This window comes from Aphelocoma coerulescens, chromosome 3 (genome assembly GCF_041296385.1).
Source record: "Aphelocoma coerulescens isolate FSJ_1873_10779 chromosome 3, UR_Acoe_1.0, whole genome shotgun sequence".
Taxonomy (NCBI): Eukaryota; Metazoa; Chordata; class Aves; order Passeriformes; family Corvidae; genus Aphelocoma; species Aphelocoma coerulescens.
In genome coordinates this window covers 1,551,351-1,577,559 of record NC_091016.1, presented here as the reverse complement: position 1 = coordinate 1,577,559, position 26,209 = coordinate 1,551,351, and the positions used below count along the sequence as shown (strand labels likewise).

Here is a 26,209-nt window from a genome sequence, read left to right as displayed (position 1 = left end):
ATTTAAAACCTGTTTCCAACACTAGGTTTCCGAGGTCATTTTGAAATTCAGAATTTTACATTCAAATAAAGAGTTACGGCTCAGTTTTAGTGAACCTAACAGCAATGCTGCAAATTGTGACAGCTGAAAATCTAGAGCAACCCAGTCATCATAAGCTTATAAATTCATTATAAACTTAATGAGTAAGTTGCCTAGGCCACGTAGCCTCAATATCTAATTTACTATCACTGATGCTAGAGTTTTTCTTTCTTTTCCTCATCTATCCTTGTTTGAGATGATCTCGAGGTTTTATTTTGTCTATGGAGTCAGAAGCCAGCAAAAGATGTCCCTTCTAGACATCAATAAAATAGCATGAGTGGCCTGTCAGACAAACATACTGCTTTAAAAGATTTAAAACTAATCACCTACAAGAAGAAACAAAAATTACCCCGCCTACAATTCAAATTGATTGAAAGGTACCTTATCTCTTTATGATCTCTTCCTTAAGTATATGTACTTTATATACATGCACACAAATTTAAAGCATGTTACTTTAACTGCAAATATACAAATACGTGTCCAATGCATTATGTAGATGTCTCACCTTGAAATTATCACACATATTCCAAAAGAAAAATTACTATTGAGTGGTTCAAAACTATACTATAATCATGAACTGGATATTGAATTGTCTTTGTTAATAAGAGAGAAAACGATAAGCATACATGACTCAGATTAGTAACTTATAAAATCAAATAGACTAAAAATAAAATTGCATCATTAGACTTAATATTCTTAACTTAGTTCTGCAATAACAAAGATGACATTCATCCAGAGCACAATGAAACTATGTTCTTGTGCCACTTAGATAGATGGTCTGTTGATATATTATTTGGCAGAAGATGCTTTTCACTTTACCGTGTTCTATTTTATTTCATTGGCACCTCGCGCGTTGCGCCGGGCGGCTCATTCGGGGACATGCGCCGGCTCCCACAGCGCCCCGCCCGCCGCCGCTCCCCGCTGCTCTCGGGAGATCGCACACCGCAGGCGGCCCAAGCCCCGTCTCGCCGACGGCCCTCGCCACCCGCCGCCCGCCGCCGCGTTCTCCCGCTCCCTACCGGCACGAAGCGGCGCCGGAATCCCTCCTGTCCTGGAAAAGGTGCGCTAAAGAAAAAAAAAATGAACTCCGAACTTTCCACAAACGTCCCAAAAAACGAAGCCGCTGTGAGGGGCTTCGAGCTGGGCCTGGTCCCTCAGGGAACGGCGCTTTCCATTGGCTGCCGGAGTAGCCAGGGCTCCTATTGGCTGCCGCACGCTGCGGCGCTTCCGATTGGCTGCTGCCCGACCCGCCGCCCCCGGGCCGCTGCTGCTGGGGGTCTCGCCAGGCGGGCTGCAGCCAGAGCAGGACACAGCGCAGCGCCAGCAGGCGTCCGGCGGTGCTCCGTGTCTGTCGGCGTCTGCACTTCAGACAGACAAATTGCATCCAAATTGCCGGCGATTTCCACCACCTGCTATTTCTCCTCTCTTTTCCTGGATGGATTTGACAGCGCTTTCTTTCCCCCCACAGAGTGGGAAAGCAAAATGCTCAGCTGCCCCTTGGCCATCTCCGCTTCCTTCCACAGCTCCAGCCTTGTCCCTCTTTCTCTCCCCTTTCCTTTGCACTAGGTTCTCCCTCCTCCTTTCCCAGGCAGCTCGCAGCAGAGACATTTCACCCACCGGCAGCACCTGCTTCCTCTCACTCCGTCCCAATTTGCCCACTTTGAACTACTGGAGCCGCCTGCCCGCGGAGCCGGACCCGCCGCGCGCCTGGGTAATGGTGGCGTGAATGATCGCAGGGATTATTGGGGTGGGCTGGGCCTGGCCAGGTGCCTGGTGCCAGCAAAACCGCTCTGTCCCTCTCCTCCTCACCCTGGGCAGGGAACAGAACACATCAGGAAAGGCCCGAGGATCGGGAGAAGGGCACAGAGAGATCACTCACCGGTCACTGGAATAAGAGACACGACTGGGGGGAATAAATTGAATTTATTGTCAAACAAATCAGAGCAAGAGAATGAGAGGTAAACCTGCAGGGCTTTAAGCCTAGGAACGAGGACTTTTTCCTCGGCAGCTCGCAGCTGTACGAGGGGGATAAAGGATCCCCCGAGCAGCGGCTCTGCCCCCCCTCAATGGGGATGTGTCCAGACCCGCCGGTCCATGCCGGGCTTCTTTTTCAATTTCTTAATGAATTAAGGGAAAACTCCCTTTAGTCACCATTTCAAAGCCTTGAAACAAGGGGAAAACGGAGCTTCCCTCTCAATTTAGACCCGTAATTGATGCATAAGGAGGGTCTCCCCTAAATATAAACCCAAAGAAAAAGTGAATCAAGGGGGACTTTTGCTCAAATTAGCCTCCTAAAATGAGGGAAAATGCAGCGTCCTCTTCGCTTTCCCTCAAGAAACACCATTTTGGGGGCTTTTGGACACGTTTTTCCTCTATGAAGGTCCCTTCAAATGAGGGTCCCCCTCGATGGAACTCTCATAATGGCACATAAAGGGCTTCCCTTTAAAACCAGGGACGGTGGTGTTTTGCCCTCAGTTTTAACCTTAAGATTATGAAAATGGGGCGGTTTCCCTCAATTCAAATCCATCAAACAGCACCATAAAGGCTTTCTTCTTCCAATTAGACAGGAAAATAATGCAAAACAGTGATTCCCAGCCAACTGAGATACAAAATCATGAAAACGTTGTGTCAATTGAGACCCTCCAAACAGTAGATGAAGTGGGATCCTCCTAAGTTCAAGCACAATTAAAGAAATGGAGTGTTTTCCCCTCAATTAAAATCCTTTTTCTTCTTGTAACTCCCCCCGCCCCCCTTTTTCTGGGGGGGGGGGGGGGCGAGGCACTGGGAGCACTTCCTCCTCCTCACTGGTCGCACTTGGGGCTGCTGCACGTTGGAGAGTGGTGGGAAGTTTCCTCCCAGTTCCCTCCCAGCGTTCCCAGTATCTCTTCCAGTGCTCCCACTGGCAAAACACTGGGGGACACTGCATGGTCTGATGATGGAGGGGTGCATTGTCGAGGATCACAGAGGGGCCCAGGGGCTCCCAGGCGTCCCTGGGGGGGTTCCAGATTCAGCAGTAGGATTTTTCAGACTATGAGTGAGCTATGTGGCCTTTGGAGGTGTCCCTTCCTCTCCTGCTCACAAGAGAGCAGCTCAGAGGTGATTTGGCTCCTGAGCGTTTCAATTTAGGCCCCCAAAGAGAGGAGGAGCTGCTGCCCACATTACACCTTACAGCTCTGCCAAGAGGCCTTTAACCCCATGTGTGCTCAGAAGGTGGGGATGCAAACCCCAAATCCCATCTCCGCCTCCCTCTGCAGTCCTTTAAGGGGTTCCTCTAGTCTGGAAAACCAGTTCCATAGCTATAGTAAACCCAGAGTCTCCTGAGTGAGAAACCACGTACTTGTAATTCCTCTGCAATAGCCTCATCCCACCTCCAGCAGCCCCTGGGAAGTTGCAGGCAAGAACACCTAACCTGGTAAGCAACTCCAATTCTTGGCAGATTTCCAGGACAATGCAAAAACATTTCAAAGTATTTTTTCAAAACATCTGCTTATTGTCCTTTAATGCAAAATAGTGATTCCATACCAGTCCTAAGAAGAGCAGGCCCAGAGAAGACCTTGCTCTCTACAACTCCCTGACAGGAGGGTGTAGCCAGGTGAGGACTGGCTGCTTCTCCCAGGCAACCAGTAACAGGACAAGAGGAAAGGGCCTCAAGCCGCACCAGGGTTGGGCATCAAGAGGACTTTCTTCCTGGAAAGGGTGGTCAGGCCTTGGCAGGGGCTGCCCAGGGAGGTTTGGAGTCCCCCCGTTCCTGGAGGTGTCCGAGGAACACCTGGACATGGCACTCAGTGCTCTGGGCTGGGTGACAAGGTAGGGATTGGGCACACATTGGACTCGATGACCTTAGAGGGCTTTTCCAACCTCAGTGGTTCTGTGATTCTCATGATTCCAAATTCATTTGCAAAAGTTCTCACACCTCTAGTCACACCTTAGCAGGTGTGTAGGCCCAAGCTCATACATTTGAGAGATTTACTGCCTCCAGTGGGATCTACACCGCAATTTCAGGAAGAGGCAGGACTTGAGCCGTTACGAGAGAAAACTTTGCAAAAGCATTCCCTGGAGAGACATCCTGAAGGAAGGTGTCTCCCCCTCTTCTGACCATAGAGGGAGCTGAGTCTCCAGCGTTAATTCTAAAACTTTCGAGCTCCAAGTCTGACTCCCAGAAATTTTATTGGCCCCGCTTCCCAGCACAATACTCAGGCCTCACATGTCGAGGAAAAAAGCAGTGCAGATTAAATAATTAATGCTTCTGGGTACTGTTCTCCCTCTAAACTACACACAATCCCAAAGGAACAAAACCCTTAAAGAAGATGGATTGCTCTCACTAGCACAAGAAGGAGAAATCTGACAGGGATCTACTTCATCATTCTGCCAAGGCTTTGTCAAACACCTCAGCTCCTGCACTTCAGGGAATAAGAAGTGGCTTATAAGAAGTGACTTTTATGTCAGTGAGCATGTTATTATGGATTAATCTCGCACTGGAGAACAGTCTTCATACCCTACTGCATCACCCAAAGAGTCTGGAGGCTGCTGCCTAGTGAGCTCCTGAGTTGTATCTTCCTTGTCAATCTTATCAGCCCCTTGTTTGATTGTAAAAACGTAAACAAAATGCAGCAAGCATTGGCCCAACGGCTCAGGACTTGCATATCTCTTCCAAAGAGAGGGAGAAAAAAGAGTGTTTCTCCCAAATCACAGAGTTTAAAAGTTCATGTTATCTACATATATTTTTAAAAGAAAAAGAGGAACAGTAAAATATCAGGTAGTATGCCAGTGGTGCTCCACTCTATTTCTGTTCTCTTCTTCCACTTGTAGCATCTCTAAGAATACTTTAAAACCAGCCAACCAACCAAAACAACAAAAAAACGACGTTGAAATGAAGCTGAACAAGAAGCAACCGGGCTGCTGGCTTGTGGGCACTCCACTGCCCGAGTTCCAGTAAGGGAGTTTATCCTCTCCGCAGTTTTGAGCCAGATCCCAAAGTACTGAGCATCAGCTTCTAGCTTTTTTAAGAATTTAACTGTAAGAAAAGCTGCTGGGGAGGGCCATGCTCCAGGCATATTCATGGGATTTCACCCGTGCAGCTCTCTAAGCTGAACTTGTGTCTGTCTTTTCCTCTACCTTGCTGGGCTTGGCTCATGCGTTTCTTGAGGGGAAGGCCCTGCACTGATCAAAGCATGGACTGACCTCAGATAAACAGCTTCTGTCAGTGTAGATCTATCCTAAATGGACCATTTCCCAAAGTAATTCAAGTACCTGAATTTCACTTACTCAAAACTGCTTTTAAAGAAACCTGGTTTAACACATTCCGTTTCTAAGAAACTACTGGGCAGCGCTCCTTCACTCCCTGTCAGTGTTATTCTCTGACCCTTGGAGAAAGGCTTTAAAGCAACAAAGGGCTTCTTAAGCACCAATAACTTGCTCAGTCAAGAATTCAAATCAATAGCAAGGGCAGAGCCTGACTTCAAAACCTATTTTAAAACAGAAGTTAAAAGCAGTTGCATTGCCAATTGACAAGATTAGAAAGGTTTCCTTAGCAGTTGTGATTACAAAGGAATGAACTGTGCAGGGAGAGGACCGAGCATGGAGCAAGTGGGGAGCAGGGGGGAAGAAGGGGGAAACCTTCATTTGCACTGTGGGTTTTTAACCATCATGATCATATCTCAACCAGTCTAATCTCAAAAAAGGAAAAGCTTCCTGGACATTTTTCATTTCAGCAAGAGCCTAAGGAAGCCCTCAGCAGCAGGAGATTGGAATAACTGCAATCCCTTGAGCAAAGGGAGCAGGGCGTGCTCCTCAAAGCCAGACCTTCATCCACAGCACCCAGAAGGTAGCAAAACAAGGCTACAACAAAGCCTTAAGTGGGGAATGGGTTATCAAGGGTTTTATAAGGAAAAGTCTGAAAAACAGGACCTGGAGGGTGAGAGAGGAAAGAAATAGTGAGATAGCTGAGGCCTCTTGGAAAAAAAAAAAGGGGGAAAAGGTCGGGATTAAATTCTAACTCAGCTGGAGCTGATCTTAAATGTAATAGGGGGAAATTGCAGCAAGAGGAGACTTCTTTATAGCAGCCAAGTACTGGGATAAATTCACTATAGAAACAGAGAAATCTACATCAGCAGCAGCTCTCTGCAAAGAGGTCAGGCATCCATTCCTCATGGCAAAGCAGGGCACAGGGAACTGTGCCAGACAACCTCCTCCCCAGGTTGATCCCAGCCCTAATTTCAAAAAATTGCACAAAAATGTAATTATGCATTAACACAGCAAAGTCTTCTTTCCAGCTTATCAGGCTTTGAGATGCCTTAGATTGAGATGCAAACCCAGCTCCTACCACTGTGCTGTGCTCGGACTCTTCCCCCCTTTCCCCGACCCCATCTCCTGAGCAACCAACAGCTCGCAAGGAGCCGGCACTCCTGGAATTTCACACTCGGCATCTCTTCCAAGCTCAACAGGTGAACAAACAGGTACTCCAACACCTCCTTCCTTTGTACTTCGGGCAGCACAGACCCACTGGGAGAAACTGGAATCCAAGGGCAGATGTAAACATGGGACTCCTGCTTGCCACTGTCTCCACCCGTTCTCCGGCTCCTGGGCTAGGAAACAAAAGACAACAAACATTTAAAAACCATCCTTGAGGTGTCTTGAGGATGCCCGGGCCTGGAAGAAAGACCTTCCCATCGCTCTCTTGGCCTTTTCCCACTCTGAGGAACTGTGCAAATGCACAGCCACACCCAAGCTGGACAGCCTGGGATGTTTTCTGCACACCAAACACCACAGTCCCAAGCACCAGGAGCCTGAAGATGCCCTGGATTGCAATTCACAGCATCAGTGAACCCTGCACAGGACAGCCAAGTCCTCTGTGTGCAGAAGAAATAAAAGTTGCTATTTTTAGTGGTTAAAATACTCGTGGGAGTTATTGGCTGCTTACACCCGTGGGCTTGGTAGGGCCTCCCATACTTACGGATTTATCAGAAGAAGCAGTTTCAAGTTCCTTCCTTTTGGAGCCCAACTCCAAATGGGAAACTTCTCACGAGTGCTCGTGAGAGAGGCAAGTGGAACTTCAGGAGCTCAGGAAAGCGACTCCCTCCCCTGAGTCCTGTCTCACCTGCCCGAGCACCCAGTGCTTTTATACCACCTCTCTCCCTGCTTTCCACGTTCATTTAAGTGTAAGAAACCTGCAAGTTCTCGCTCCAGCACCAGCCGCCTCTTCCCTGCGCCCCTAAACTGCCGCACTGCTCAGGCGCTGCTCCCCTCGGTTGCGCTGCCCCTTTGCCACGGGGCCGAGCTGGGACAAACTCCCGCTTTTGTTTCCCAGGAAAGGCTCTGCAGGGAGGTCCCGCCGTGCCGCCCGCAAGTCCCGGCCCCAGCCCCGCAGCTCCTCCCCGGCTCCGTGCCCGCGCCGGGACCGCCTTCACCCCGCGCAGCCCCCGCCGCCCGCTCCCGCCCGGCTCTGCTCCGGGGCCGCCCCCCGTCGGGTCTTTTCCCGGCACACGCCGCGTCGCCGTTCTCCGCTCACTTTCCACCTCGCTGCAGCCACAGCAACAGCCGCCCTCCTCCATTATCACCACAACCCTCGCCCGCCGCTGCCGCAGCCGGGAACCGAACCTGGCGCTTCCAAGCCGCTCCCGGGCACCGCCGGACGGTACCCACGGAGCAGCAGGAGCGGGAGGGTAAAGCCAGTGCGCATGCGCAGCGCTGCCCGGCTCCGCCCCGCCCTTCAACACCACATGACGTAACCAGGTACAGCGCTGCTCGTGCGCTTCCCTTCCCACAACACCGCGCATGCTCAGCACTGTTTCCATGGCTCCCTTAATGACCACACGACAAAGGGCTTCCCCGCTGATCAGTGCGCATGCGCACCGCGGAGGGATCCGCCGGAGGGACTACTTGTGATGCGGTCCTGCCCGCGGAGGAAGCACCGGTGATGCGTCCCCCAACCGCGGAGTGATCCGCCCGAGGGACTATTTGTGATGCGGCCCCAACCGCGGAGTGATCCGCCCGAGGGACTATTTGTGATGCGGCCCCAACCGCGGAGGGATCACCGCTGACGCCGCCCCGCCCGCCCCGCTGCTCTCGCTCCCTTTGCCCGCTCTCCCCTCTGCTCCCAGCGCTTCTCCTGCAAAGGGCGCAGCTTCTCCTCGGCTCTTTTCCTCCCGGGCTGCAGCGAGCGCTCCCCTCAAGGAGCAGGGGCAGCTTTGCTCGCAGCGGCAGCGATTAAACAGAGCAGGCCCGCAACAATTCCTGCTGAGCCGGGCTTTGATCACATTCCTGAGCCAGCACGGGAGCAGCGCCTGAGGCAGCAGCACGTGAAGGCGGCTGCGGCTCTGGCCGGGCTGGGGAGGGGATCCTCTGTAAAATAAGAACATGGAGAGACAAAGGAACCAGAAAGGGCAGGAAAAAAAAAGAAAAAGCCAAGACAAACTAAACTTTTTAAAAAAAATAATCCGGAGACCCAGGGACTTCCGCCTGGAGAACTTCCTGGGGCGCAATCCTGCCCCGCTGGGAGGCAATGCCAGGGCAACGCCAGCTGCAACCTGCACACACCACCACAAAGATTTCGGATATTTGCAGGAAGCATCCACTTAGCAACTGCTGGTTAATAATTTATTCACTTTCCCATTAAATGCTACATTCAGTCCACAAGACTTAAACACCTTTCTGGTAGTTTTATTTACACTCTGCAGTGTGTTCTGTAAAACACAGGAGTGCTCACAGACACACACACACACAGAACATAGGGATTTCCAAACATTTAAGTAAGTTTAAGTTTATTCCAAAGGAAGTCTACGCACTACTTTTTCCATAAAAATTATAAAAAAAATACTTTACTTGCTGTATTTTACCTAAACTAAGATACTTGAGAATTCTTCCACAAGTGATGCCTCCTCCCCACAAAGGGCACTCCGACAAGAAGAAATTCAGGAGACTGCATCACCAAATAAAATCCTAATGGCAACTGCTTCAATGCACCAGAAGAACAAAGAATTCCCACTCTGCATCCAGCAATCCCTGCGCTGGAGCCTGTCTGCATCTGCGTTTGTAGGGCTTGTGGGGCTTTTGCACTCACTTCCTTCTCCAGGGCAGTTCCCACAAAGAAAGAATGACTGAATTTCTGCAGACTGCCACTCGGAAATCCTGCATTTCACACAGCCAAAGGGAAACACTTTGCTTTGAGCCCTTTATTTCAAGGAGTCTCTTTTTTACTGAGCATCCAGTGAGAGCAGTGCCCAGTTGTGGCTGTTATTATTTCTCTGCTTTTGCTGCGTGGCAATATTGTGCTGGAGCTCTGCAGAACACCCACGGCAGCCCTTGGCTCACTGGGGCACACCGAACTGACAAAAAAAAAGGCACAAAGATGAAACTCCTAAAGCAGCAGCAGCCCCAAGTCACTGAGCTGCTGCTTCCCAACACCAACACTCTGTGTCTCAGCAGACACTTGCAATACACGAGCCAAGGCCACAGGGCAGTGAAAAGCCCAGAGCCTGCGGGCAGGACAAGCACTCCGTTGATCAGGAACAAACCAACACAGCTCAACTGCATGGTGCACTTAGGACTGGACCTGGAAGCATCAGGAAAAGCCATTGGAACACAAGCTCAGCAGCACAGAATCCATTTGCCACCAGCTAATGAGATGGGAGGCTCTGTGTGGGACACGTTGTGCATTCAGCTTCAACAATGCCACAGCTCCACAGCAGCGCTGAAAAACTTCTGCTTTTACCAGTTGGAGAGGATTTTCTCAATGGAGGTGAAGGTGTCATTAACAGAGGAACAGCACACGATGCGCAGCATAACCGGCAATAAAAAGCTTTTGCTTTCCAGCATGCAAACATCCAGGTTACTGGACTTCAGCTCATAGAAACGAATCTGATGATAGATTTTTTTAGAATTTTTCTTGGAACTAAAAAAGTAAAATCTTCCATAAAAGGATACAGCACAAAAATACTCTCTCAGTAAGTCTCAGGAAGCCATTTAATACCTTCCATGTCCTAGGAACAACTAGGCAAAACACTTGGAAAGTGTGAGCAGTAGAAATGTTGACCATTGAATGTTTGGCAGCCGTGTGCTCCAGCCCCTGGGAGGGGCTTCTCCCCCACTCCACACCAGTCCTGCAGCTCCCCAGCTATTTCTTCTTCTTTGGGGGCTCATCCTCAGAGCTGCTGTCGCTGCTGCTGCTGCTGGAGGAGCTCGGATGCGAGTCGAAGTCGGAGGAAGAGCTGCTGGAGGAGGGGGAGGAGCTGTCCTCACTGTCACTGTCCTCGGAGGAGGTAGAGGAGTCCTGGCTGCCAGAGGAGGAGTCGCTGGCTGAGCTGTCGCTGCTGCTGCTGGAACTGGTCACACTTTTGGACCTGGGAGAGAACAAAGAGCTGAGCACAGCCCTGCCAGAGCCCATGGCACCGTGTTCTCTGCTCTGCTGGAATAATCCAAAGATCAATTAGTTGCCTTGAAACTTTCCAGGCCTCACCACCTAAGCTGAATTCCTGTGCCCTCCCTCCCTTTTCCCCTCCTGGATGAGTGGATTTTGGCCATTTGAGCAATGGCAGAGTGGCCCCAGGGCATGACATAGCCCAGCAGGACTGCAGAGAGGGGAAAGCTGGCCAGGATCTCGTTCCCAGCCCTGAGCAGGGGCTTTACTGGCCTGACTGTCCTAAACTACCCGAGCTCTGGGGACAATGAACCAGGCTCAGTCCCTGCCTCACCTCTGCCACCATGAAATTCTGGCACTGCAAGAGTCAGGGGAGGTTTCAGAAGTGATTTCAGCAAGGTCAGAGCTGTTCCCAGCAAAAGCTGTTCTTGGACTACTCCTGGCAGAAGAACCCAGAGTACCTGCCACTGCAGGATGCTTGTGACTTCCAGGTGGAGGAGAAGGGTGGAAACAATCCAAGATTAAGACAGAATGATGAACACAGCAAAGAGGTTTTTTCACGTTCGGCCCTTCCTGGGCTGTTCTCTGCTTGTTGTTCTCAAGATCAACATCTCCGAGTAAGGGGGGGTGATGTGAATTCCAAGGAAGTACAATTCAATTCTCCCCTAGATCTTTCCCTAAAGTACACGATACTGATTCACCTCCCTTCCCACCAGAGTCAATCAAAGAGTATCCCAAAACGTAAATTATGATCATGCGGAATCTGGTCTCCATTAGAAAAATTAATGTAGTATTTTTTATCAGAGCTTTGGTTAAATGTAACAACTCAGGAAGTGCCTGTGCTCAGGTTATTGAAGAGTACGAGGTTTTCTCATCGTATCAGCCCTGCCAGCTGACAAATGTGGGTGTGCACTAAGGCACAAAGCACCAACGTTTGCACACTACAGCTGTGATCTGCTATCTCTGTGTGCAGACACAACCACTGCTCATTACAGATAAACCCACAAGGCTGCTCCAACACTGACTTACCTGGGGAAAAACCAGCACTAAGAGGAGAAAATAAAAAGCATGGGAGTAGTAGTTTCACCCTGACCAGCTCCATGAGATGGGCAGGAATCAGAGGATCCGCTGAGTAACTCTGAACTTGCTTTTCCTGATCACCTTTCACAGAATCCATAGCAGCAACCCATGGACAGCCCGTGTGTAGGTTTATTCCAAAACCCACTCCCAGAAACATCAGGATATTGCACCTAAAGCTGCCTCTGCCAGAGGGAAGCAAGAGCTGGAGCTGCACTTGGATACGTGCAGGCAGGGTTGGGCCCCTTCTGAAAGCTTCAATCCCTGTTTTTCAGAGATTCAATCAGGGATAATGACATTTTCACAAAGCTCTCTTAAGGCACGTGAAAACCCAAGTAAGAAAATGGAATCAAACCCTTTGTTCCACTGGCCTCATGCCCCAAATTCCAATGGGACAGACAAGTCCCTCTCCTCGGGAGGCAACGTCTCCTACCTGGATCTGTGCCTTCCGCAGCCTTTGGTGGCCGCTGTCTCCATCCTCCCACACCTCCTCATCTTCCTCCTCAGCAGGCCTGGCTTCCTCATCCTGCAGAGCAAGCACAGGGACAGTCACCAACCTGCTCATCCCAAACCTGGCCAGCAGGGATGGACTGCTGGGACCCCCTGGACGGTCACCCCTCTGCTGGGCACCATCCCTGCTCTGCAGTCCATTCCCGTTCCTGGCCTGGCATCTCCTTTGAACGGGATGTTAAACCACAACCACTTGCTCGGCTGGGTTTTGGGACATCAGAGACTCCCCCAAGGCAGTGGACAAAGCTCCTGTTCCCACACCCTCTGCCTCCCAAAGCCCTGCTAGGGCCAGGCAGAGCAAAGGAAACCCCTCACTTCCTGCTGGAAATTTCCTCTTGTGCTCGGAAACCCAGGGAAATCGTGGCTGCCCCATCCCTGGAAGTGTTTGAGGCCAGGCTGGCTGGGGCTTGGAGCACCCTGTGGATGGAATGAGGTGATCCTTAAGGTCCCTTCCCACCCAAACTATTCTGCCATTCCAGGATGATTCTGTGATCTCTCCCTGCATTTATTTTGCATCGCTTCCTCTCTAATTTGAATTCCCAAATCAAAATGAGTTTTTAAAGAAATCATTTAAAATTATCCCAGGAATAAAAAGGGGTGCATCAAACATACAAGAATCATTCCTACCTCCATCAAATCATTATTAATTGGAAGCCTCTTTCCTCATCTCTGTCCTTAGTTTTCCTTTCCTAGGAAACCTTGTGATCCCACAGTTTCTCCAAGAGATTTACTGGGATTGCAGAAAGCTTTGCTCTGTCAGGGAGGCAGGGGGGTTGACAACACTTGTTCCTCTGCATCTTTATCCTTTAACCAGCTTTCCCCCAGAATGGTGCTGCAAGAGAAGTTCAGAATTACTAGAAATGGATCAGGTTCACCTTTTGTCCTCACTCTTTTCCAACTACTTCCAAATTCTTGGAATTATCCTCAAATGAGGCCTAGCAAGCTACTGTGAAAACATCGATCAGAGGAACATCCTGAAAAGAGAAAACCACATCCAGCAGCAGCCAAAACAATCCCACTGCTATTCTTACCTGGTCTCCAGGTGCTCCTGCCAGAGCTCCCAACACCCATTGCCATTCCATGAGGGTGAGGAGGCAGTTTTGGATGTGTTCTTTGCCATGGGATGGGAAAACAGAGCCCAGAGGGTCTTTGTGTCCCTTCCAAGCCACCCCATGATTCCATGATACCATCAGCACCTATACCAATTCCATTCTGGAAAGCCCAATTCCATTCCTCCCATCAACTCAGAATTTCTCCCTTCCTCTCTCTGCTCCACATCAGGCATGTGTTGCCACGTGCCACAGGCATGGGATGCCTCAGCATTGCCTGGGAATGCCACTCAAGGCTGCCCTTGTGGCCTCAGCGCTCCAAAATGCCCAGCTGGCTCCCGTTCCAGCTGGGAATGTCCCAAACAGCAGCGTGGGCTGTGCCCTCTGCCATCCCACCATTGGGGCAGCTCCCATAGAATGTGACTGACTTACTGGGTTTGCAATTCCTGGCTTAAAAGTCAGGTGGTGGAATATCCTCTCCTGGGAATATCCAGAAGACCAGAAGGCTCCCTGGAAGCCACAGGTCAGGGACAGAGTCAGATGAACGATCCTGAACTGGTTTTCAGGGGATGCATCCCCAGCCTGTGGCTGCAAAAACTCCAGAGCTGTTCCTTCCCCTTGGGACAGCCAGGGAAAACATCCCCAGCATGGATTTCTGACAGGAAAAACCTCACTGCTCCAGGCTACTTGGCTCCTCCCAAATCCAGGCCAGCACTCCAACAGGCTCTAAGAACAAAACAAGAAAGAAGGGAAATGATGCTTTTTACTGGTTTCAGTTGAGCTGCACATTTATCTTTTCCCATTTTGCATTTCAACGATGCAAAAAGTGAGAAGGAACTTGAGGAGATGTGCTCGGTCCGAGAGAAATAATTTTGGAAAAACTCACCTCACTGGATACTGCAGAGACAGTAAAATTCCAAATGGATTTCATGATCCTGACAATGCCAAGTGCACTTCAGGGATAAGCCACAAGATCTTACAGAAAAACAGACCCAGCAGTACACATCCAGGAAAACATCTTGGAATTAAGGGGATAAAATCATGGTTTATTTTCCTGCATCTGTTTGATTTTAGGATCCCTAAAAATGTTACATTCCTAGAATCAGGTGTGGGGGGGTAAATTAGAGGTAGTTTGTGATAAAAAAATTGTGGTTATAGATAGGGCAGATATTTATGACTTACATAACTCCGTAATGTAAATATGTCATATATTAGGGCACATAGATATCTATTTATATATAACATTTTTTATGTGTGCACAGATATAGTTTATATCAGACACTGTGCCTGTCTGAGGGCCTTGCTGCTTAGCTCCCAACTCATTCCTGATGAAAACATCAGGCAAAAGTTGTTTGGTTTAACTGTTTCCTCTTTTCCTTAATAATTATTTTACTCACTTGGAATAACCGAGAACAGCTGTTATAGATGTGCAGCTCCCAGTGGGACCAAGGCGCTTTTCTGCACAATGCAGAGTGGCTTTTAAGAGATTCATTAGTCAAAGAAGTGAGGATTAGGATTTCAAATGCTCTTGGGCAATCAGGCTGGCCAGAGCTCCCTCCTAACTGTGGGACAGCAAAACCCCACAGCCAAGGGTAACCAGGGATTGTGGGGATGGAGAATTTAATGGCATCAGGTGGCAGCTGTGCCAGTTCAACTGATAAAAAAGTAAATCCAAGATTCCTCTAGAGGAGTATTGTTCCTGGATGTGTGTAAATACAGGGACACCTCTTTACTCTCAAGTGAGGGAGGGTTGTGGTTGTGCTGCCAGTTTACCCTTGAGATTTCCAGGCTTTATTTCAGCTCCCCTGGCCGGGCCTGATGGGCAGGGCCGGAGCCGTCGGGTGGCTTTGGGTGCGCCGATGCCGTCACGGCCCAGTGGGGGTGGGAGCTTAGGCTGTGGTGGCAGCCTAGGAAAGGGATCAGATGTCTCCTAGAACGGCCCAGAGTCTAGGAATGGAGGGGGAACTGAACTGCCCCCCCAGAATGCTGCCGGGCTACAGTTCTGGGCCAGGCCCGTCAGAAAAGTGGCATCGTCAGTGGCACCTCAGTGGTTATTGTCCTTGGAATGATCAGGATCAGGATGAAATCATGTTCATGCACTACTGGGAAAGCAAGGAGCAGGATCAGTGCTGTAACTCTCTACACTCTCTCCAGGAGTGCCTCAGGTCATGGCAATTTAATGTGTGGAATAGTTTCCTGTGCCTACCTGGGCAGCTGCAGTTATTGCACAGGCATTCAGGGCTGACAGTTCCCTGCGGGGAGAGCTCAGCACATGTCCACAGAGGCAATCCCAGCATCTGAAAGAAAGAAAGAAAGAAGCAGCAAAAGGTGATTGCTTCTCTTTCCAAGTTATTTCAAGTGCTCACACCCAAACCAACCTTTGCTCTTGATGCGAGTGATGCTTTCTGGGGGAAAGCAGCCGATTTCCAAAGTTCCCTTCCTGCCCCGTGCCTGATGTGCACAGGAGAAAACCCCTTCCCTGAAGGGACTGTGCTCCCTCTAATCCTATTTGCCCAGTCTGTTCCATGGGGATATTGCCAGCCTGGGGCAGCAGAGGCACCCGCAGCTCTCAGCACTCTCTGCTCCAAGCACAGCTCTGGGCTCCTTTGCAGACTGCCTCTGCCATGGGGTTTTCTCCAGGAGAAGCCAAGGAATTGCTCATGGAAGGGTGGAGATTAAGTTAGCCCAAAGGAAGTAAAGAATAAATATCTCATTTTTCCATCAAAATGCTCATGCTCTGCCCTACAGATTATTTCAAGTTTTTCCCACAAGCTTTGCCCTACCCATCACCTCATTTTTACCCCAAAAAGTAATTTTCTATATCCTCAAGAATGTCTCAGTGTCTATCCCCAGAATTTTCACTGTGTCTCTGCAAATGACTGCCTCAGTTTACCTCATGATGTTCATTCTCTTCCCTGGGGATTGCTTCAGATTTTCCTTCCGAGCTGTCCCTGTCTGTCCACTTCTGATTTCTTCTTTTTTACAAGAAAGTATTCATTCACTACCTCTGGAGATTATCTCCAGTTTTACCCCCCAAAATTTCCCTAACATTCACTCTTCATTGCCTGATTTTTACCTCAGTATGTTCATTCTCTCCCCTAGAGATAACCTCCGATTTTACCCCCAGTATTTTCCCTACCTGCCCGCTAACTATTTACTCTTTTTGACCTATAAATATTCTCTTTCTGCCCTGGAGATTTCATCAAGTTTTACTATGAAATATTTCACTATCTTTCCAGTACTGTCTCACTTTACCTCACGATGTACGCTCTCCCTGCCACACATCCCCCCAGATTTCACCTCCAAAATTATTGCTACTTGTCCACTACTTATTACCTGATTTTCACCTCCGTATGTCCATTCTCTGCCCAACAGGTCATTTTAATTTCTACCCCCAAAACTTTTCCAACCTGTCACCTAGTGACTGCCTCAGTTTAGCTCAAAAATGTTGTCTCTCCTAGACATTACCTCAGACTTTACCCCCAAATTTTTTCCCTGTCTACAAGTTACTACCTCCCTTTAACTTCAGTATGTTCATTCTCTGCACTACAGACTCAAATTTACTCTCAAAATCTCCCTGCCTCTCCAACATTGATGACTTCCTTTTTACCTCAAAACATTTATTTATTTTCTACCATGGAGGTTACATCAAGTTTCAGCCCCAGAATTTACTAATACTTCCACAACTGATTCACTCAGTTTACCTCAAAAAGTGTTCATTCCCTCACCTAGAGATGACCTTGTATTTTACCCCCAGAAGTTTCCCTACCTGTGCACAACTGATTGCTATAGTTTACTTCAAAATCTTCATGCTCTCCACTACAGGTCACCTCAAGTTTACTTCAAACATTTTCCATACCTATCCATTACTGATTATCTCAATTTTTACCTCAAATAAGTCATTCTCTACCTACAGACACTGGATAGTAAATCATACAAAGATCTAAAAGTCTGCACAAGAAACAGCAGAAGGTTTTCCATGAATAACACAAGTTCCTGTTTTCCTCTCCTCCACCTAGGACTGCTACCAAGAGACAAGAGAGTTGTTATCAACACTCGAACCTCCCAAGCGTTGTTATTGCTCAGAGAGCTGCGCCGGCACTGAGCTACTCCCATGCGCCTGCAGGGCTTTGGGGAGGGGCAAGACCGTCCCACTCCTGCCTGGAGAAATTTCAACGCCCTAAAAAGTCATTTCCCTTCTCTCTCTCTGACCCAGGGCCAAAGCAGCTGTGTAGAACAACATGGACTATTCATGGAAAGGATGAGTCAGTTGTGGGAAAAACACTAGAGAAAGACTATCACCCCAAATTTCAGGGTGAAAACACACTGCTTGTTAACAGGAGCACACAAACTCATTTAAACCAGAGAGGAAACTGCACACCAGGAAAAGAGCTGAAAGATATGCTCTGCCTTGGTTGATAATTCCAAAGGAAATTCCCCACCGATCATAGGCAATTATCTATAATTTTACCTCCATTATCACTGGATTTCTGACTTGGGTTTCTGTGGAAGTGTTTCACAGATGCCTTGAGGGGTCAGGGGCTTGGTTGGATTCTTTGTGGTTAGTCCTGACAGGCCCAAGCCAAACCCACCCACCTACATCAACGCTCCACCCCAAATTTGCATGAAATACTGATAACAATTTATAAATACTCCCCTTCCCTGTCCTTCCTTACACATCCATAGAGCAAATGTACTCTATCCATTGTTCCCAAGAGCACCTCTCCAGCCCAAATCCCAGTTTTCACAAACACAAACCAAATAGACCTAAGACAATTATTCCATCAGTGCCTGCAATTCTGAGCTCCCTGTTCCCTGCCACTCACACAGCAATCTCACCTCAGCCCAGAGACTCCCTGTCCCCAAAGGGAAACACAACCTGATGGGGCACAGCTCTGGCACCACATTTCCCCTTGTTCCTGGAAAGCCCCAGGTAAATCCAGTCCCTCAGACCTTGCATCCCTGAACACCAGGAGAGCTGGAGTTTTACCCAGATCCCAGTGCCCTGCACAGCTGCACTGACACGAGCACAGGCTGATCGCTCTGCCCAGCACCATCCCTCATTTTCCTCCCATTGCTCCCCAAGCGTCCCCAAACCACCCCGTGTCTGTGCCGGGGCCAGTGCCTGCCCCGAGCCCAACCAGAGGCTGTCACCCAGCCCTGCACCAGCTCCCACCCCTGGGAGAGCTGGGAATGCACTGAGAGCTCAGCTCCCTGGGCTCCCCAACACCCAAACCAGTCCTCAGACACACAAATAATGCCCAACCTGCCCCTCCGGGCACAGCCAAACACCACAACTCCATCATCCCCAAGGAACTCTGGCAGTTGCCTCTTCACCTCTGCCCTTTTCCAAAAGACACAAGTAGGACTGGGCTGTCAGAAATGGTATTCCCTAGGCAGTTCATCCCAGCAGAGAGGAGAAGAGGAACCCTGTGTCCCTCTGACTAACCCCACAGCATGGGCAGGACCAGCTGGGCTTTTTGTATTCAAAATTTTAAAATGAACTGAACAACCTGAAAGGCAAAAAACACCACACACATAAGGTTAGAGCCAGTCAACACACACACAGACAGACACACTCTCAGACACCCCTTCTTCAGCTTACACTCTGACTGCAGCCCTTACTAGAAACACCCCCCCCTAAAGAAGATGTTAAAGCATCTTCCATCTGCTGCTCCTTGATGTGGAACAGTAGATCCTGGGAAAATTGGTAGCATCAGTGACCATAGGGATCAAAATCTGCCTCGGGGACCTGCAAGACAGCATGAGGCAGTCTACAAGTAGCTGACAGCTAGGAGTTATCCCCACACCAGGCCCATAAGCTTTCTACCCAAAAGCCCACAGACAAGAGAGGGAGAGTTTTAAAACTGTTCAAACGAGCCATGACTGAATGTGCCAGGGCAGGGCAGCTCCAAGCATAAGTGGCACATGGACACACAGTGCATCAAATATAAGCAAAGATGACACGAAGACTTGAGAGAACGCTTCAGAAGATAAATTCTTGAGACCAGGATGCTTTGAGGTGACGGAAGCTATGGAACTACTGCAGTGAGGAGGGTCTAGTACACTGCATATAGAAGTCCAAGGGAATGGCACATGAAAAAAGATACTACCAAAACTGAGAAGGAAGATGGATAGGAACATCTTGTGTACTTCTGGTCTCAAAAAGCAAAACCATAAAGATGCCAGAATAAGCCCAATCCAGGAAAGTATGCAAGTACTCCCGCTGCCGATATGGCCCAGAACGATGCCTGTAAAGAACTGAGACATCACAAAGCCCTGTGACACTGAAGACAACGGACACAAACCACATCACAGACACAAATTGAAACTGCCCAGCAGTTTCACCTGATGGACCCAAGATTCCTAGTGCAAGATGAGCCAGAGGCCCACGATGCCGAAGGAAAGAAGGCTCTACGGCAGTAGTATGTGACAGTGAAATGTAAACTCCCTATGAGAAGTTAGTGCCAAAGCTGGTAAGAGGATGCTCAAGAAGTGCAGCAGGCCTAGAGAAGGAGGCAACGACTGCCAGGTGATACAAAGGGTTCCCTAGAGAAGGATTCTGCCGCCAAAGGCTGAAGTGACATCTCAAAACATGACCGACCGACAAATGGCCAAGATGCAAGATGCCCACGTGTTATGCTCAAGAGTGTGGCTACACTGAAGAGTAGGCAAAATTTAGACCATGGCAATCATGCCAGACCCGAAGGCAGGCTCCTCGGGTGAAAAGACGGACAATGACATCAGGACTCAAAATCCAGTGATGCGAAGCTCACGAGAACATGGAGATGGGTTGGAACTGCCCGGCCCGGCAAAGGCTCGAGTGATGCTGAAGAAAAACTCCCTTAACCTCCAAGGGGCCCGGCCCAATACAGCCCTCTCCTCTCAGCTAACTTCAAATTGCCTCCTGTGATTCCAAAGGTGTTTTGCCTTCTCCCAACCAACAGTCCCCACACTTAGCTCTCTGAAGACCAGCAGACGAAATCCATCCTCGACAGAAAACATTGCTTCAGCACCGTGGACGTCAATACATGGCCCACAGTCCACTTGGGCGGCTGCAAAAGACAGAGAACAATGACAAAATTCAGACTGTGATGACACGTCCCAGAAGTGACCCCTTGCACAACGCCCCTCTCCCTCATAACTGCCGAGGCTCATCGCTTACCGGCCGTTTCCAAACTTAGGCTCTGCACCTACTTGTGGTACCTAAGACAACAAAACAAACTGTGACTATCGCCCTCCAGAAGAATAACGCGCAGGCTCCCTCTGCACCGCTGGCCCAGGCTCACCTCAAATCTTCATCCGACTCCGGAGGTGGCCCGGACGATACCTGCAAAGCGAAAAGGGACACGCTTCGCATGCTGCCACGTACCTCTCACCTATCAGTCGCCCCACCTAAATGCCAACTCACCTGCTCGCCTCTGTCCCTTGGCATGCCTAGGGCAGCAGCAGCAGCACCTGCAGAGAAGCAAAGCAGAAAAACATGCTGAGAGACTGAAACCACAGCCTCCCCGCTCCAACTGAAGTACACCACACCCATACCTTAAGCTTGCACGCACCTGGCCTCCAGCATCCCCAGGGCCAGCACACCTTCCCAGTGGACCACCTAAAATGCACAAACAAAAACGGATGCTTAGAGCTGCACCAGAAACTGATACCCAAGCAGTAACAACTCATTCTGTCCACCAGTCACCGCTCACCTCGCTCCATCGACCTTGACCACTGCTATTCAGCATTACTTCCTACAAATAAAGATGAAGAACAAAGCTGTAACACAGTCACCATTTACATTTGCCCTGCAAAGACAAACAGTGACTGACCTTCCTGTGGCAACCACCTCACCTGCTATGGGGGCACTCTGTCACAGGTTCAATCCATCTGCAGCTGAAAGAAAGTTATGACAAAAGTCAAAGTACTGCATGAGAATTTACCAGCTCCAGACATCTTGTGTCAATCTAGAAATACCATCTTGAGTCCAACTAATCCCTACATTACAAATGTCAAGTCCCTAGGACTTATCCTATTACACCTACACCCAGACCATGTAGCAAGGCAAAGCAGCCCCGGCCCAAACACACAGACACCTGTGACACAGGAGATGACAAACAAGGGGATGCAACAAGGAGAGGAAACTCTCAGCAAGAAGAATTACCAATGAGATGACCTAGATGAGGCCGATGAGGCTCAAAGAACTCCGGCAGAAAAAGACCCTAACAGAAGGGCTTATGCCAAGAACCGCAAAGATGGATGCCCGAGAACCATACGGTTGGAATGCTCCACCTATCCTCGCATTCTCACAAGTCCTAATCTGTTATAATGGATCGTTGTGGTGCACAGCTGTCAATACAGCTCAGAACAAGACTGTAAAAGGTGTCTGACTTGATATTGCTAAAGAGAGATGCGATTCCGATGCATGTCCAAGCTTGCAAGTCAAAGGTTCAAGGGTACCAGCGTCAGGCCAAGGAACGCAAAGGAGACGCTAAGGATGATGCCCAGCATTTCTGATAAGCCCCTCAAAGGGGTAAGGCAGAAGACATGTGACACAAGATGCCCAAAAGACACAGAACACACAATAGACAAGTGACACAACACACACCGGGACTGCTCTGCCCTGTACACCTCAGCATTGTGATCAAAAGTGAGACTTTCCCTTTACATGGCCTAAGGGGCCCTCTCGTGGACATCCCCATCTCCAGAGCTAATTCAAAAATCCCTCCCACCAAGTCCTGACCCAGCACACCACTCTCATCCCCCTCCCTGAGGTGTAGCCCTCGACTTAGCTCTCAGATATCCAGGGATGCAAATCCTCATCAGGTGCAAAAGAAGGCCGCCTCATCCTCTGGGGAGTTCCTGCCCTCAGTGAGCTGTTCTCTCTTAGTCTACTACAAGAAAGAAAACCAAACATCAGTGCCTGAACCCAGCAGCACATCAGCCAAAACCCAACAATCCCACTACTCACCGTCTCCTGAGAACGCCCCGGTCCTCGGCTCATACACCGTGGCCGCACTCCAAGGCTGCCGTCACAGGGTATACCTGGGTTAAAAGGAGACAAGGTGATGGGGCATTGCTGAAACTTGAGTGGACCCTCGCTCCTCCCTCCCTCCCCGAGTCGCTGCAACTCCTCAACCATTGCCAAAGGCTGCCCAGATGGCACCTTCAAACAGAAAAGGTACAGGCTTCATCGCAGAGTCCTGTAATAGTTCTGGAAGGCTCACAGGGGCAGCTCAAGGGTGATAAACTGGCTCCATCAGCTGGTCCATGAGGGGGTTCAGCCCCTGTAGGCATAATACGAGTGGGCCACCTAAAACACACAAATGGATGCTTAGACAATGCATGCTTTGAGCTGCCCCAGAATTTGGCACCCAAGCAATAACTAGTCTTGTCCACTGGTCACTGCTTACCTCACTCATTTGACCTTGACTGCTGATATCCAAGTTTACTTCCTAAAAACAAGGACAAAGAACAGCCCTGCAACATAACCACCATGAAACACCACCCCTGAAAAGCTGAATGATGACCAACCTTCCCAAGGGAGAAGGGGCAAAACAAAATGGAAAGGCACATACCGATGTAGTGTCCAAAAGTGCTGCATTGCCGAGGCAGGTTCCACCTGAAAGTGCTCGACTGTGACCTCTGTCTGGAAGGGTGTCTCTCATGTTGGAGTAGCAATTTGAATGCTGCAGACCACCTGTAAAACACAAAAAATCAAAGGCTACTTATAGTTTCATCACTAATACAACAACTCCAGTAACATCCAGTTCTGTGCTGGAATCAATACTCATCCAGCTCATGGTCCCCCCAGTGCCAATACCCTGCTGCTTCAAGCACTTCACATCTTCAAAATGAAAGTCCCAACAGTGAGGTAAACGTAGAGCCCAAAGTCAGGCCATAGCTTGGACTTCAGGCACCGACCCACCTCGTTGCTGTGCTCCTCTGGCCTCCTCTGTTCATACCAGGTTTACATCCTAGCCATCTGCAAAAGAATTATTTGTCAAAGTTACCCAGACAGGGAAAGCTTAGCCTTTCCCAAGTTCTCATTCCTCAAAGCAAACTGCCTAGGATCCCACAACAGTGGGCCTTAGGACAAACTACTATAAAACTGCAAGACACCACTGCACCACTCCCACATCTGCACTGAACACCACACAGACTAGCCACAGTCACTCTGTGCGAGGCGTGGCTCGGGTGGCTAAGCAAAGCAAAAGGTTCCCTCTAAAGTCTCCTTTCTTCTCCACCTACCCCTCCTCAGGACTACTCTACAGGGCAGAGCAATTCCAGGTGAGACACAAACTCAACACATTATACTACAAACAGTAGGACACAAGGATGATAAAAAAAGCTCTCGGCAAGAAGAACGATGGCAAGAAGAAGAGACGACGCCAAAAGAGACAACCGAGGGTGTGGCAATGGTGGATGAAGGAGGCTCTAAGGAGCAGAAGAAAAGACTGTAACAGTGACCTGTTCTAAGAACTGTCAGTCACAATGATCAAGATGGCTGTGAGAGACAATGCCACATTTAGAATGCTCCCATCTCCTGACAATCTTGCAAGCCCCAGGACATTACAGCTCACGGCTGGAAAGGATGGATGGCAGTACAGCCAGGAACAAGGCCTCAAAAGACATCTGACTCAATGCTTCCAAGATGTGATTCCAAGATGCGGCCAAGCCCACTGGTAAAAGAACAAGTGACATTGGCATCCTACCAAGAAGTACGAAAGTTCAAGAAGCTAGAGATGATGGCCAATGCTTATGATAAGCCCCTTAAGGATAAAAGGCACAGAGATCTGATCCGAGGGATGCCAGAGACACAAAACACACACGGGACGAGACAACACACACTGGAACTGCTCTGCGCTGCACACCCTACAGTTGCAATCAAAAGTAGGGCTACTCCCTTTAGCTTACCTAACAAGCCCCTTGGAGAGCATCCCTTTCCCCTACACTAATTTTTACATCTCTCCCAGGAATTTCCAACCCACTACCCTGCTATCATCCCATCTCTAGGTCCTGGCCCCCAACTTAGCTTTTAGGTGACCAACAATGTGAATCCACACTGGATGCAAAAGGAGTCCACCTCAGCCCTCTCCAAAGGCACTGTGATCACCAGGTTGGCATCTTAGTCAGCTATGACAAAGAAAACCAAAATCAATGCACCCGTGGAGTGGCATACAAGCCAAATCCCAACAAGTCGGCTACTAACTGGGACCCTGCTCCCACTCCCACTCATACTTACAGTCCTTAGCTTACCTATCAGAAGCCTCCATCTCCAATGTCATCTTGGACCCAGGGTAGCTTCCTCTTGCAGCAAAATGAATCTGCTGAAAAAACTGAAGTATCGTACCTGACACAATCTGGAATTTCAGGAAGTTGCCATGAACCATGCACTTAATGCTATCTTCTTCACAGAGTCTTCAAAGCCTCTATTACTTCAGATACCAAAAGTACCTGCTGAAAAAAAGCTGAGAAAACCCAAAAGACCCCCTTCACAGAAATAAGAAGACACCCTTACCCCAACTAACCCCACAGAGGAAATGGGCCTCTTTTACCCAGGACTGGGGTTAATATACCCCTGGCCAGGCCCGCCTCTCGTTCCCACAATGCCCGGGAAAAGGGAGGAGGCAATTTTACCATCAGGGATAAAAGCACTGGGAGGAGTTGTAGCTGTTTGGCTGCTCTGACTTAAATTCCAGGGGAGTAAGGGGCTCTGTAGGTGCCTTCTTTTTTTACTACAGCCACACCTGCCAAAAGAGTAGATAACAGGTAAGAGAAGAAGCTTCTTGTCTCAGCAGCATAGGCAGGTGAGTTGGGTAATTCCTTGTTAACGTGTAATTGTTCATTAGTCATTCCTGGGTAGTATGCTGTAGGCAACTAAGTAGGCAAGAGAAGAATAGTAGTAGTATAAATGGTGTAGCTCCCGCTGGGGCTTCTAGTTAGGGCCATAAGTGTCATGAATAAGAACAAGAAAAGTAATGGACTCTTGGGCAGCATTAGGTTATATATGTACTGGGCTCGCTCCCTTGTGAGAGATTTGATGCCAGGGCATGGGTAGAAGTGTGGATTTAAACCCTTAAAATGCTGAAAAAGGGGAGCTTGCTTCAACTGAACCCCTTAAAATGAGGGAATAGGAGATGTTTGCCTTTACTAATGCTATTGTAACTAATGGGTTCTCCCTTCGGAATCACCTGAAATACTGCAGCCTTTGGTACTTCTTTACCTCTCTATCCTGCCCTTCAATCCTGTTGCAAACGCGGGGAAAACCCAAAACTCTGGGTTTTTTCCCCCCCTTTCCTTTTCATTTTGCCTCCTCTTTTCCTGCAGGTTTTGGACTATCCAGGCTTGCATGTGGATTAGACACCTTGGAAGCTCAGCTCCAGGTGGGGTTGCAGCGGTGTTGGAAGCACCAGGGATTCCCCCGAGGTTTGGTGTGAGGAGCTGCAGCTTGGGAGGGGCTGGGATTTTGTGCAGTCTCTCACAGACTTAGAAAATAGCAAGAAAATCCTTCCTAGCAGCATTTCTCTATCTACAGAGTCCTGAGAGCAGGTTGGTACGGCCAGTGCTGGGACTCCGAAACAGTGACTAAATCCTGTTTTCAGGGCTTGAGGAAGAGAGCCAGTCCTGTGTGTTTGGGCTCACAAAGAGAAACTGAAGTGCTGCATTTTGCTGGACCTGAATTAAAGCACAAGGGCTGTGTTTTGATGCTCAAAGCGGGCTTTTCGGGCTAGGGCGAGTCTGTGTCTCTGAGCTCCGAGTCCTGCCTTAGGCACAGCCCGAAGCCGGGCTCCCCGGCCTCACGCAGAGCTCGGGAGCAGCGACTCAGCGCCGCGTCCGGGGCTGGCGGCAGAGCCCGGGGCCGCGTCGTGGGGCCCAAGGCGGGCTCCGGGAGGGGCTCAGGGCTGAGCGGAGCCCGGCCCGGCGCGTCGGGCCCGGCTCGGGATCCCGGGGCTGCCCGGGCGCTGGCACAGCCCCGGCTCCCCGCGGAGAGCCGGCCGGAGCAGGAGCGGCAGCGCCGGGCTCGGCCCCAGCGCCCGTCCCGGAGCGGCTCCTCCCGGTCCCGATGCCAGCCCCAATCCCGCCGGGGAAGAGGCGGCGCCGCCCGGGACCCGCAGCGGCCGCCGGCAGGACCCGGAGCCCCGGTCCCGGG

The 26,209-nt window shown here is 49.6% G+C and overlaps 2 protein-coding genes across 6 annotated transcripts in view; both read right to left on the bottom strand.

The window, feature by feature from the left end:
• Positions 1–7,776, bottom strand: part of LOC138107495 (semaphorin-3D-like) — a 50,799-nt gene extending 43,023 nt beyond the window's left edge. For 3 of the 5 annotated variants that reach the window (XR_011149557.1, XM_069008740.1, XM_069008744.1), the window contains exons 1-2: positions 7,586–7,776; positions 898–6,662 (exon numbers count right to left, since the gene is read on the bottom strand). The gene's annotated coding sequence lies outside the window, so the exon portion shown is untranslated. Of the gene's footprint in view, positions 1–897; positions 6,663–7,030; positions 7,430–7,585 lie in introns of those variants that run through there. The other 2 variants (XM_069008741.1, XM_069008742.1) reach the window with 2 other exon arrangements.
• A 358-nt stretch (positions 7,777–8,134) lies between these two features.
• Positions 8,135–12,377, bottom strand: LOC138107097 (zinc finger CCHC domain-containing protein 10-like). Its single transcript, XM_069008419.1, has 2 exons — positions 11,943–12,377; positions 8,135–10,415 (listed from the first exon to the last, which is right to left on the bottom strand). The coding sequence occupies exons 1-2, from the start codon at positions 12,032–12,034 to the stop codon at positions 10,190–10,192; spliced, it is 318 nt and encodes a 105-aa protein (XP_068864520.1). The 5' UTR covers positions 12,035–12,377; the 3' UTR covers positions 8,135–10,189.
• Between the last annotated feature and the right edge of the window lie 13,832 nt (positions 12,378–26,209).